Consider the following 13,505-nt stretch of genomic DNA (forward strand, 5'->3'; position numbering starts at 1 on the left):
CACCCTGTGTTACACCCTCAAAAGTCCGTTGAAAACCGACTCTTCCGTTCGTAGGTTCCACAGGAGCAATGTAGCTTGTTTTAGCCTGTTTTAGTGCATAAACTGTTCAGCGCTTTTCCACGAGTTTTACCACTGAAAACCAAGCTTCTGCTACTGTAAGTATAATGCTAGGTTGTTTTTGTGTGTGACAACAAGCGACATTTGTGCTTGTATAGTAAAGTTTCTCAGTGAAATCAGAGCATAACATATTAAGCCTGTGCTGTTGGAAGTGCTTTTATTTGTAGAAGCTACTTTTATTTTTTCTGTTACCAGTCATTTAACATTTTGTCTTAGACCCATAGAGTCAGACTGCTGAACATGAACATGGATAGAAAGATAAAATAACACCGGTGCCTGCCCTGAATTTAAAAGATCTCTGTAAAAAAAAAAAAAAAAAAAAAGGCTTTTTAGGACAACTAATTATTGTTTTGCACAGAGATGTACTGCTGTAACCTGGTGACTGAAAACCTGCTGCACAAACAGGTCTGCAGGTTATTTCCTGTTTTACTTAAAGTAGGCCTGTGAGTCATAAATATGGCCATCTATTTAAGACATCATCTGAGAGCAGAAGTAGGTTCAGTTATCTAGGTTGTGTGGAGGACATGCACACCCCATCAAATCTTTTTTTCAAATACCCTGCAAGGACAAGTTAAAGTCTAAACACTAAGATTAACATTTTACCCCTGGATATTAAAAAATAAGACACTGAGGTGGATTTCACTCCCTCCTCCAGGATTAGGATTAAGTAGTGACTCTTTAGTCGAAGCTTCAAAGGAACAGCACAACTGGAAAAGACACAGGTTTAATGCACATATGAAGCCAGGCAGGAAACGATGCGTCACATCTGTTTCAAAGTTCAAAACAAACAAATACATCAAGTAAGCTGCAAAACAAAAGGTCAAGAAAACGTGTTGCACATTATGGAATAGAAAAATGCTTGCTTTACAGTTTTTTTTAACAACACCACCACTCACGCTCGTCACATCTTTGCGCCCCACATCAACCAGGATGTGGTAGCTGAATCACTTTTCTGCAAACAAAACACAAATTTGTGTATAAAAGGAAATGAGAAGCAGAAGAAGAAGTGAGCTGTCTTTTATGGGCTGAGCTCATAACTCAAAAGACACCTCGATCACGTGTCACACACACCCTGTGTGGGAAACATTCACCGTAAAAGTTTTTCAATTCACCGTCTTTGAACCAAACTCGTAGCATTTACAGAATGCCCCTGAAGTCTGTGGTTTGTAAAGATGTGATCATGTAGGGACGATGCTGAATCCCGTGCTGAGGGCAGATGTGCTGTGGGCTGTTTGGTCCGGAGGCTGTTACAACTCTGGCAGGCCTGAAGCGCTTCTTAAACTGTGAAAACACAGAGGAAACAGGAGTGTGAACACGGCGGTTCTCTTTGTCTCTGCTCGTGCTCGTCATGAGAGTAAGTCTGCTTCATACTCACTCGTCTGCATCGAAAAATCAGAACTCCAATGAAGAGGAGCAGCATGAACGTGAATGCTGTCACACAGAGGAAGATCAAGATGAGGTCAACAATGTGGCTCTCGCACTGTGTCTGCTGGAGATCCATCTCTGTGAGGCAGAGTCAGAGGGAAGGTTAGTCGAGGATTAAATTAAAAATCAGTGTTTGTGCATGTGTGAACTCAGAGTCCCTTCACCTCTCACAACGATAATGGTGCCATTACTGGACTGAGCTTCTCGAGTCGACGTCTGTAATTTGAAGTGAGTCCAGGTGCAGTAATACAAGTCTGTGTCGTCCGGCCCCAGCAGAGACAGCTGCAGGGTGAACCCCTGTCCGCCCCGACCTCCTCCGGAGTCACCTGAATTCGACCTGTGAACTTTGGATCGGTAGTATCCTTGGTGACTTGTCCTTTGTCCAAGGAGAGGAACACGACGTCTTCGCCTTGGAAACGCCTCTTCAGGTACAGCCCCATCGGGTTCGACAAGGATGTGGAGCATGTGATGTCAACAGATGAGTTCACTCTCTTGACGGAGATAGACCGGGTTTTGAGAAACTGCAGGGAGAGACTGATCGTTACTGACTGACTCACCTCACCTATATAAATGATTATAAAACCATTTATATAGATTAGTATTCACAGGTTTCATATCAGGAAACACCAGAAACAACAATTCAAGCACCAGTGTTAAAGGGACGTAAATAAACACAGATACTCAAGTGGAGCTTTACAGTACCTTATTTACATTTTATGCTCCTTTCTACTTCTACTCTACTACATTTCAGTTGGAAATGCACATTTTATTTTACTAGATTTATGTGACAACCGTAATCATTAGTTTCTAGTTAAAATAAGATTAAGATTTTGCATTTAAAAATGAATTACGTGAAATGCTTTAAATCCCCAGAAGATAAACCTGGCTCCACCTGCAACATTAAAATGCTAATGTATCAGTCACAGGGTATTTTTTCTGCAGGAGAACTTTTAGTTTCATTAATTTGACATGATGGGCTCCACAAACAGGAAAAGATGACTCAGACTAATCAAGACTTCTTCATTTTCTGGATCTTAAAGCCAAAAGCATCCATTCTCTCTCTCTCTCTCTCTTTCTCTCTCTCTCTCTCTCTCTCTCTCTCTCACACACACACACACACTCACCTGTCCAGGTGTGCAGTAAAACCTCAGCAGGCATGCAGAGTAATCCCAACACACAGCTCCACCAACGGGCTTCCATCCCGCGAGATGGGCTGCAGGGAGGCTAGCACAGACGCAGCAGCCTGACTGACAGACTAACTGTCACGGCAGTGCTTAAAAAGAGCCGTGTGGTGTACAGAGGAAATGTGGCTCCGGGTCTCGTTACTGTGTGTGGGTGAGTGTGTGCTGTGCATTACATCAAAGATGAGGAAGTGCTTGTCACTGACAGGAGTTTATTTGAAAAGATGTTCCATCACTCATTTCTGTTTCATGTACAGTAGCTGAGTTAACAAGTGACACATAAAGTCTGTGCATCATGTTACATCAGTCTCTCCTTTCACAGCACGTCACATTCACTCCTCACTCCTGCTTATTCTGGAATTAATTACATGACGTGAACGGCTTTGTGCTGTACAGTAATAAGGTCCACATTAAAAAAATCAGTGCAGCCGTCCTTAGATAAAGACTTCCCTGCCTGATTCAGAGGAACAGCTGTTACATTCTCATTGTTTGAACTCTGTGAACCCACACTGACTTCATGGGATTTTTTCAGACTTAAAGAGGAACTCCACACATCAGTCTGATTACAGTCTGGGAGAGTTCCTCTGCAGTGATGACAGCTGACTCCAGAGGGAGCTGTGTGGAGTAAATCTGCTGGTGCTGAAGGACAGAAGTTAGAGTGAGACAGAAGTGAGTTTATCAGACCTCTGTGACCCGCTGATCAAATCATCAGATTTACACTGATCAATATGTACAAATACAAATCATTACATTCACATGGCTCAGTCTGTACAAAGACCTCAGAGATTAAAAGTCAGTTTAGAGTCTGTGTCACTTAAGAATCGTTGATTCCTTTCCCCCTTGATGATCTCTCTTCCTCTGTCAGTCCCAAACAGGAAACACAAGATGCTGACAACAATGATGACGACACAAACGCTCCATATGATGGGAATCATGGAGTCCATCACAGCTCAGGGTCCAGCTCAGGGTCCAGCTCAGGGTCCAGACTTTTACCTGGTAAGACAAAAACACACATTTCATGACCTGCTGAATAAAAACAATCAAGACTTTACACGTAGAGAAAGTGATGATAATGAGGCACACACACATGTTCACACACATTTACAAGACTCTAAGACCCTAAAAGCTACTCACCAGGATGGGTGTTACCGGAGTGTTTAACTTGTACGTTGATAGGAGATGATAAAGCTGTACCACAGTCTGTCATCACTGCAGCTGTGTAATTTTCCTCCTTCATGACATTAGAGATGATCAGAGACACATAAGTCTGATGGTCTGAATCACAGATGTATTTCTCCTGAACCACTGCCACATGTATAATGCTGCTGTTTGTGTTATGCCAGGCAGAATGTAGACTTTACAGCCTTCCACATCCTGATAATGTATAGAGCAGGTCAGTGTCACAGTTCCTCCAGCTGCAACTTCCACTGCTTCACTGCACTTCAGTGACACTGCTGGATGAGAAAAAAGAGAAATGATGTGATTCCTTTAAAACAAAAAACTATATAATGTATTAAAAGTATTCAGTAAATTTATTTTTCTATATAAAAATACCTTCATCTGCTGAGACACTGCTTGTAGAAAAGCAGCAGCAGAGAGCAGAGACAGACACAGGAAGACCATCCTGGACGTTTCACTGTCTTTAGAAACTGAGGAAAGAAGAAGCAGAGCTGTTAGAACTGATGAACTTGATCATGAACTTAACGTCCTTCACCTCCTGCAGCTGATGTCAGGACAGGTGTAACCAACATGTTCCCACACTGACTTGAATGTGCCCGAGGGGTCTGCAACCACAGGGTGATTAAACCAGCCGAACTTTTACCACAGGAGCGAGATGTCACCTGTAACATGTATGAAATACACAGCTTGTGTATTGTGGGATAGAAAACAAGTTTTAACAGGCTGCATCTCTGGTCTGTCTGTGCCTTATTTACTTTTCACTTTTAATTGGCTCTGTGTTTGCATGATGTGACTCGACTGAAACTGGGACCAGATTCCAAACCATGGCAAGAACAATAACAAGACTCCCAAGTGCAAGTGCAAGTGGTGAGAAAAGATAAACTGAAAAAAACAACATTCCTGACAGTTTGACAAAAACACATTCGTGGTGAATGAACATGACCATGAGCAGCAGTAACACTGACTGTGTGTGTCCTGTTTGTGTTGTGGTCTTGTAATGTTTAAGCTCTTTATTGACTCTGCAGGATTCTGGTAACTGCTGCAGCTTACGATAAACTCTGCAGGTGTCTGATGATCTCAGTAAACGTGTGGCGTGATCCCTGTCATTAAGAATGAAATTAGGAGGGACTGATGTTTCTTTCTTGTACATTCCTGTGGTTATTCAGAAGCATCTTGTCTCGTCTCCTATTAAATCCTACAATCAACACTGTCACAGTCACAGTTAGGTGCTGCCAGCTGATTACAACACGTTTATTGCTGTTAAACCTCTGTGATGTTACGCTGCACCGTATTCTGTTCGTCAGATCAGTTTGTTGTGTGTTTTCTGTTATTTTCTGATAGTGGAGATGTGTGGAGAAAAAACGTGATTTGATTAAAGACCAATCGTCAAACATTCTAGTTAAAAACTTCACGAAGCTGATCTCTACTGAATTTACAGTAACCGATAGACTCACATTCAGCATGAATCAGTGAACATTCAGAGCCACGAGGAATCAAATCTGAGGAAAAAACTAGTTGAGCAGGCAGAGATGTAACGTCTGTGTGAAACAGTTCAAATGAACAGGTGAAACAGACATAATGAAACAGGATCCACTTACACCTGAGTAAGTCACACAGCATGAATCCTCCACCAGCTACAGCAACAACAACTCATACACTCTCTTTTATATCGATGAATACACAGAAGATGTACCTACCTCACTGACTGCTGCTGTCATGACAGAGTGACTCTGAAGAGGGAAATGATGCAGCTGTAACAAACCACACCTCAGAGTCACAACGCCCACAGGTTACAGTGAATGGGAGGCAGGGGAAAGTGAACGCAACACTTTCTCCTGGCTATACGACTGCAGACTGTTAAACCTTTTATCCTCTGACACAACACGTTCAGCACAAACGTCCAGTTAGACTCATGTTTTATATCCAAAAGGTCAAAGGTCAACTTCGCTGTGACATCAAAAACTCTTCTAATGTAGGATCCAGCATCTTTAGTTTAACCCATAATAAAGACTGCTGCTCTGATTTTCATCATTCTTTAATGTGTCACGTTCAGGTCCACACGTTTATGAAAGTGCAACAGATTACAATACAAATTATCAACCTATATAACTATATAGCCTATATAAACCTGTAGACAGTAACCGTCCTCAGGTGAGACAGAAGTGAGTTTATCAGACCTCTGTGACCCGCTGATCAAATCATCAGATTTACACTGATCAATATGTACAAATACAAATCATTACATTCACATGGCTCAGTCTGTACAAAGACCTCAGAGATTAAAAGTCAAGCTCAAAACGTTTACTACTTTCAGAGACTGTATCACTGTCGTCTCTTTGAATCTTCTCCTTCATGAAGTGTTTGATGAGATTTCTGCCTTTGTCCGTCCCCAACAGGAAAAACAAAATGGCAGCAACAATGACGGCGACACAAATACTCGATATGGTGGCAACGCTGGTGACCTTCTCAGGTCCTGGTGTGACGGTATCAGACAGAGCCTCATTATCTGTGGATTAAATACAGTCAAGACTCTACATTTATAGAAAGTGATGATAATGATGAACACATACACAATCCTTCATCAACATATACAAGACACTGAAAGCTACTCACCAACATGGCTGCTGCTGGAGTTGGAGTAACTTGTAACTTGTACGTTGATAGGAGATGATGTATCCATACCACAGTTTGTTATCACTTCAGCTGTGTAATTTTCCTCCTTCATGACATTAGAGATGATCAGAGACACATAAGTCTGATGGTCTGAATCACAGATGTATTCTCCTGAACCCTGTCACATGGTATAATGCTGTTTGTGTTATGCCAGGCAGAATTAGAACTTTACAGCCTTCCACATCCTGATAATGTATAGAGCAGGTCAGTGTCACAGTTCCTCCAGCTGCAACTTCCACTGCTTCACTGCACTTCAGTGACACTGCTGGATGAGAAAAGAGAAATGATGTGATTCCTTTAAAAACAAAAAACTATATAATGTATTAAAAGTATTCAGTAAATGTATTTTTTCTATATAAAAAATACCTTCACCTGCTGAGACACTGCTTTGTAGAAAAGCAGCAGCAGAGAGCAGAGACAGACACAGGAAGAACATCCTGGACGTTTCACTGTTTTAGAAACTGAGGAAAGAAGAAGCAGAGATGTTTAGTGTTGTGTCTCCTCTCTCAGCTTCCAGATGTTGTGTTCCTGTCAGCTTCTTCTGTTTGTCGCTGTTTAATGTCTCTGTCTGACCTCCCTGTTATCTGGACTTTGGATTGTCGTCTGTGCATCGTTGGATCTGTTTGTCTGTTTTGGACTCCTGCCTGCTTCACCCTCTGAAACCCATCTGTTTGATTTAGCTGAATCACTGAACATTCAGGTCTCCATCCACTCAGCAGACGAGTGGTTTGCCTTCATGTTCCTGTATGTTGGAGGTGTTGGTGTGTGTGTAGGAGAACATGTCACAGTCTCCACATGAACACATTATATTCACTGTTCCTCTGCTTAAAGCATGTTAATCTATGGATGTGACAGAGACAGACAGACCTTTGGTTTCAGATCAGATTCAGAGCTCAGCTCAGTCGTTCAGTAACAGTCAGGTCTCACTTTTAGGCCTCTGCTGATAGTGGAAAGGTAATTTTGATCTACTATGATTTACAATAGAACGACTGGACAGTACACACAGTCAACCAACATGAGTCAGTAACCTCTTAGCAACTAGTTTTTCCATCCGAGTATTTGACTGAATGTAATAGATTTGATTTAAATAGTTAGAATAAAGGATGAAGTAACTTATAAACAGTTGAAATAGTGAAATGAATGGATGAATATTGAAACAACAAAAAGTAAAGAAACAGTATCCAGTTACTTTCACTTCTTACTGACACACACAAGAGGTGGGAAACACAGGATCAAACAGCTGCAGCAAAATATTTCAAATACTAAAATCTGAAAGCAGAACTTTTCACTTTCAGCCATTTTAGCCACACACTCTTTTATATAAAGGAATACACAGAGAAAGACAGACGTACCTCATAGACTGCTTCTTTTTAATGTGCGCAACAGGGAGTGATACTGAAAATAAAAACCGGTTTGGCTGAAACAAACACTGTGACTCTGAGAATTTCCTGGGAGTGGTTAGCAGGGATGGAACAGATCTACCCAAAACAAGCTCCTCCTCTTGGTCTTTCCTGATAGTGGAACAGGAAGGAGGGAAAATAAACAACACTGTGTCCCGAGAAAATCTGACTACAGCACTGTTAAACTCCTTCATGGTTTTATTCAGACACTCACAGCACAGTTTCATTAGGAACACTCTGGACTCTGTGTTAAAAGCTTCCTCAGTGTTTTCACTGCTCTGGAAAGACGAATGTGTGAAGAAGAAAAGACTTGATGTCTGCAGTGTTCTCTTCTGTTCTCTCCCTTTACATTTACACTGATTAATACTCACAAACACAATCATTACATCATCATGGATCAATCTGAATGAACACAAACTGTCACGTTCATGTTTCATTCTGCAGACAGGTGATTGAACATGTGACTGAGCTCAGTCAGGAGCTCCTCAGGTTGGAGTCTGATGATGAGTGTGATGGTTTTCACGCTCGCAGCAGCGACGACAACAAAACATATGACTGGCACCTTGGTGTCCTGCTCCAGTGTTAATACGACTCCACCTGACAACACAAACACACCTGTCAGTACCTGTGGATTAAACACTGTCCAGAAAGTGATGATAATGAGGCACACACTCATTCACACACACTCAGAAGCTGAAACTGAAAGCTGCTCACCGTTATAGATGTTACCGGAGTGTTTAACTTGTACGTTGATAGATGATAAAGCTGTACACAGTCTGTCATCACTGCAGCTGTGTAATTTTCCTCCTTCGTGACATTAGAGATGATCAGAGACACATAAGTCTGATGGTCTGAATCACAGATGTATTCTCCTGAACCACTGCCACATGTATAATGCTGCTGTTTGTGTTATGCCAGGCAGAATGTAGAACTTTACAGCCTCCCACTGCCACATCCTGATAATGTATAGAGCAGGTCAGTGTCACAGTTCCTCCAGCTGCAACTTCCACTGCTTCACTGCACTTCAGTGACACTGCTGGATGAGAAAAAAGAGAAATGATGTGATTCCTTTAAAAACAAAAAACTATATAATGTATTAAAAGTATTCAGTAAATTTATTTTTTCTATATAAAAATACCTTCATCTGCTGAGACACTGCTTTGTAGAAAAGCAGCAGCAGAGAGCAGAGACAGACACAGGAAGACCATCCTGGACGTTTCACTGTCTTTAGAAACTGAGGAAAGAAGAAGCAGAGCTGTTTAGTGTTGTGTCTCCTCTCTCAGCTTCCAGATGTTGTGTTCCTGTCAGCTTCTTCTGTTTGTCGCTGTTTAATGTCTCTGTCTGACCTCCCTGTTATCTGGACTTTGGATTGTCGTCTGTGCATCGTTGGATCTGTTTGTCTGTTTTGGACTCCTGCCTGCTTCACCCTCTGAAACCCATCTGTTTGATTTAGCTGAATCACTGAACATTCAGGTCTCCATCCACTCAGCAGACGAGTGGTTTGCCTTCATGTTCCTGTATGTTGGAGGTGTTGGTGTGTGTAGGAGAACATGTCACAGTCTCCACATGAACACATGAACTAAACCTGCAGCTGAACATCAACAACAAGTTGAGTTTTTTGTGTGAAATTTTATTCATTGCAAACATCAAACTTTCTACACTGAACAGTTTGTTAAATATAAAGGATGCTGTGACCTTCTAGTTCCTTGTTTTCATGTTTGTGTTGTGTTTTCTCCTCAGTGTGTGTGTGTGTGTGTGTGTGTGTGTGTTGCGGAGGCGGGGCTGGTGGAGGATTGACACACCTGCAGCTCATCCACTCATCACTGCTCCAGTACTTCAGTCCGTCTGTCCCTCCACTCTGCTGCAGCGAGTTCTGCTTCACCTTCATGGTAACAAGTGCTGATGGCTGTTGTTACATGTTGTGAGTCTTTAGTGTTTTGTCTTGTGTTTTTAACATGTCACTTCCATCGATTGTCTCTCTCTGACCTGTTTGGAAGCAGAGAATGAAACAACATTTCATTGTTCTGGGTTTATCTCTGGTTTTTGCTGCTGCAGCTAAAAGCAGTGAGAGTGAAGCTGCACTGTTTCTTGTTGAATAACATCTGGAAACAGTCACTTCCTGAACTTGTGTCATCAGTGTGCGCTCACACACGGTGACAGTGAAATAGTTGTGGGGGAGTGTTGTGGTTTGGAGAATCGCCAAGTTACTTGCTCATGTTGGGAAGTGCAGTTAAGACCTGCTGCTGTTTCTCTGGGTGAACGATGACAAAATCCAAATTCCAGTGGTTTATTTCTCCCACTTCTAAAGAATCTGCCAGTTGATCTGAGCTCACGCTGACACTGTCCTGCTTTAACAGGAAACTGAAAACATGTTTCAGCTTCTAATTAGATGTGTGCGTGTGTTTGTTTTTTCAGTCTTGATCTAAGATCTTGGTTTTAATCCAAGTGGTGAGAACGAGGACAGTAAAAAACAGAAATGTCAGCAATGTGGACGCTCCCTGTGAAGGAATTCATCGTCATTAAATATAATGTTAGGACGGACTGGGGCTTTTATCTTGGACATCCCTGAGGACATTAAGAAGCATCTCGCCTCATCTCCTCTACTGAATACTACAGTCAGCACCATGTCTGTGAGAGAGATACAAACACAAAACTTTGTATGAGGAAAAAGAAGGTTTTGGATCAGATTCTGGTTCAAACTCAGCAGCACCAGTCAGGTCTGAGATCTAAAATCTAATTTTGATTCAACTAAACACACACACACATTTGTGTGTAGGAAAAAGAAAGCATTCGGATATAATTACAGCTCAGTGTGAGGCTGGTGTTTGTTAGAGGACCTGGTCAGATGCCGACAACAGACACGGTACACACCTTGAACGTGAGACAGAAAATACTTAAAGTCACGAGTTGATGATGTGAGAGCAGTGAACTGTTCATGGTTAGAAAAAGGATGAGGCAACTGCTTATGTTTCACCACTGATCTGAAAACTGAGTCACACTCGACATAATGAGGAGACTGAACGCCATGTTTAAAATTAAAATGTCCCTTTAATGAAATTGACTTATTATATTTACATTTATTTACAGAAATCTGAAAATGTGACTGGAAGAAAAAAAAAGATAAAAAAATAAACACAATAATATATTTCTTCACAGTTTGAGAGGCAGGAAGCTACACAGCCAGCTGTGGAACAGCCCCCACATGTTTATATATACATTAAACAGACTGATGGAGACTGTTCGACTCAGACTCTGGATCACTGTAACCTGTGTGATTTGTTTTCCTCGTGATGGGTTTGAAGATTTTTCTGCCTCTCTCAGTTCCAAACAGGAAAAACAAAATGGCAGCAACAATGACGGCGACACAAATGCCGATATGGCGGCAACGTTGGTGACCTTCTCAGGTTCAGGTCCTGGTGTGACGGAACTGGATCAAAACATATCTATCATTATCTGTGGATTAAATACAGTCAAGACTCTACATTTATAGAAAGTGATGATAATGATGAACACATACACAATCCTTCATCAAACATATACAAGACACTGAAAGCTACTCACCAACACGGCTGCTGGAGTTGGAGTAACTTGTGGAGTTGGAGTAACTTGTAACTTGTACGTTGATAGGAAATGATAAAGCCATACCACAGTCTGTTATCACTGCAGCTGTGTAATTTTCCTCCTTCATGACATTAGAGATGATCAGAGACACATAAGTCTGATGGTCTGAATCACAGATGTATTCTCCTGAACCACTGCCACATGGTATAATGCTGCTTGTGTTATGCCAGGCAGAATGTAGAACTTTACAGCCTTCCACATCCTGATAATGTATAGAGCAGGTCAGTGTCACAGTTCCTCCAGCTGCAACTTCCACTGCTTCACTGCAGTTCAGTGACACTACTGGATGAGAAAAAAGAGAAATGATGTGATTCCTTTAAAAACAAAAAACTATATAATGTATTAAAAGTATTCAGTAAATTTATTTTTTCTATATAAAAAATACCTTCATCTGCTGAGACACTGCTTTGTAGAAAAGCAGCAGCAGAGAGCAGAGACAGACACAGGAAGAACATCCTGGACGTCTTTAGAAACTGAGGAAAGAAGAAGAGATTAGAAGAGTTAAGTATAGATGAACATGATACAAACTTTTTTCAACACAAAGTCCTCATGTGTGGTCTGTGTAGGATCTGTTAACTAACATTCTAACACACAGATGAAGCAGCAGAAGAGTTGATCTGATATAATGTGACTGTAAACAGGCTGGACAAACAGGCATCATCTTGTCTGATCCTTAAACCAGATACCAGCCTCAGAGGACCAGAACAGAAAGTGGAGGTGACGATACGGGCTGAAAAGAAAAGTCTCCAGACACCTGGATCTGTTTGTTATTTAGCCTTTGTAACATAACAACATAATGAGGAGAGTTAACGTGGTGTTTCTTTAACTTTGTATTCTCATGAACACAACACCTTAAGTTTTACTATTAAGTGTCTTTACTTCTCAACCATCAATGATCTACTGTCTCTCAGTCTGAGGATCATAATTAACTCATAAAATGATTTATTACACTCATTGCCTCAGGTTAAGACGAGTGGTGGAAAATTCCTCTTTTTAAGGTGTGTGTAGCTTTTCTGTTATCTTAAACCTTTGACCTCAGCTTCAGGCGGACATATTGTATTTTACTCCCCTGATTAATGATTAATGATTAAACCAGAGCGTTAATAAATGGTGGAGTTTCTCCAGTTGATAAGAGATATGACAAAAGTTATTGGAGTAGTTAAATTAAATAATAATAAAAAATACAATGGGTGTTTGTGTGTAGGAAACTTGATCTTCAGTAAATTAACCGTCACAATCTGCATTTAGTGAACAGTGCTGACACTGAGCGACTGCACAGTGAACACCTTTAACAAACATTTAAAATCTGACGTGCAAGAAGTTTAGCTCTGCCAGCACCGATATCAGGATAATTCAACATGATGAATGTGATTTAAATAGTTAGAAACAAGGATGAATGAAATCTGAAACATGTGATGAAAAACATACATCAGACAGAGAGAGGTTAAATCACACAGCTACAACATTAAAATGCTGTTTACATGAATGCAACATGAATAATTTAATCAATCTAATATTGATATTTAATTATTCACCTTTCTCAGACAAATCTGATTTTTTAAATTTATTAAAGTTATTGATCTTTCCTCCACCTGTGGATTAAACTAAACTGCAGCTTCAGTCACTGATGAAACCAAACATGAACTTCAGACTGATTCATAAAAGCAAATCAGTTCAGTGTGACAGGTACTCACCTCATAAAATATTCCTCTGTGAGCATCAGGGAGCGACTCTGAGGAATGAAGTGACAGGTGATTAAATCTGGCGTTTATAAACTCTACTCTGGAATTTCCCGCTAGTGAAACGCCTACAGAGTTTAGGACAAAGAATACCAAAGGGAAAAGAGAAAGGAAAGACACAGTGCACAGAGAGCTCACGGAAGTGTCCTAAACAAAGTTCAGCAACAGCC

General features: G+C 41.0%; 1 protein-coding gene and 1 long non-coding RNA gene across 2 annotated transcripts; both read right to left on the reverse strand.

Annotated features, from left to right (window-relative positions):
* Positions 1-2,050: 2,050 nt before the first annotated feature.
* Positions 2,051-4,014, reverse strand: LOC108872646 (uncharacterized). The gene is made up of 3 exons (XR_001959259.2): positions 3,858-4,014; positions 2,667-3,716; positions 2,051-2,063 (listed from the first exon to the last, which is right to left on the reverse strand). It is a non-coding gene; the product is annotated as an uncharacterized LOC108872646 (long non-coding RNA).
* Positions 4,015-5,921: 1,907 nt separating this feature from the next.
* On the reverse strand, positions 5,922-13,299 carry LOC108872644 (uncharacterized). The gene is made up of 5 exons (XM_051068572.1): positions 13,291-13,299; positions 11,982-12,069; positions 11,567-11,878; positions 6,516-6,530; positions 5,922-6,408 (listed from the first exon to the last, which is right to left on the reverse strand). Exons 2-5 carry the CDS (start codon positions 12,049-12,051, stop codon positions 6,182-6,184), a joined length of 624 nt encoding a protein of 207 aa, XP_050924529.1. The 5' UTR covers positions 12,052-12,069; positions 13,291-13,299; the 3' UTR covers positions 5,922-6,181.
* Between the last annotated feature and the right edge of the window lie 206 nt (positions 13,300-13,505).

The sequence above is a fragment of the Lates calcarifer genome, unplaced genomic scaffold (assembly GCF_001640805.2).
Source record: "Lates calcarifer isolate ASB-BC8 unplaced genomic scaffold, TLL_Latcal_v3 _unitig_4956_quiver_3532, whole genome shotgun sequence".
Classification (NCBI taxonomy): domain Eukaryota; kingdom Metazoa; phylum Chordata; class Actinopteri; family Centropomidae; genus Lates; species Lates calcarifer.

Coding starts and splice junctions, on each gene's coding strand:
- LOC108872644 (XM_051068572.1), bottom strand. CDS start 12,051: ATGTTCTTCCTGTGTCTGTCTCTGCTCTCTGCTGCTGCTTTTCTACAA. Junction 11,879..11,981: donor CAGTGTCTCAGCAGATGAAG/GTATTTTTTATA, acceptor TTTCTCATCCAG/TAGTGTCACTGAACTGCAGT.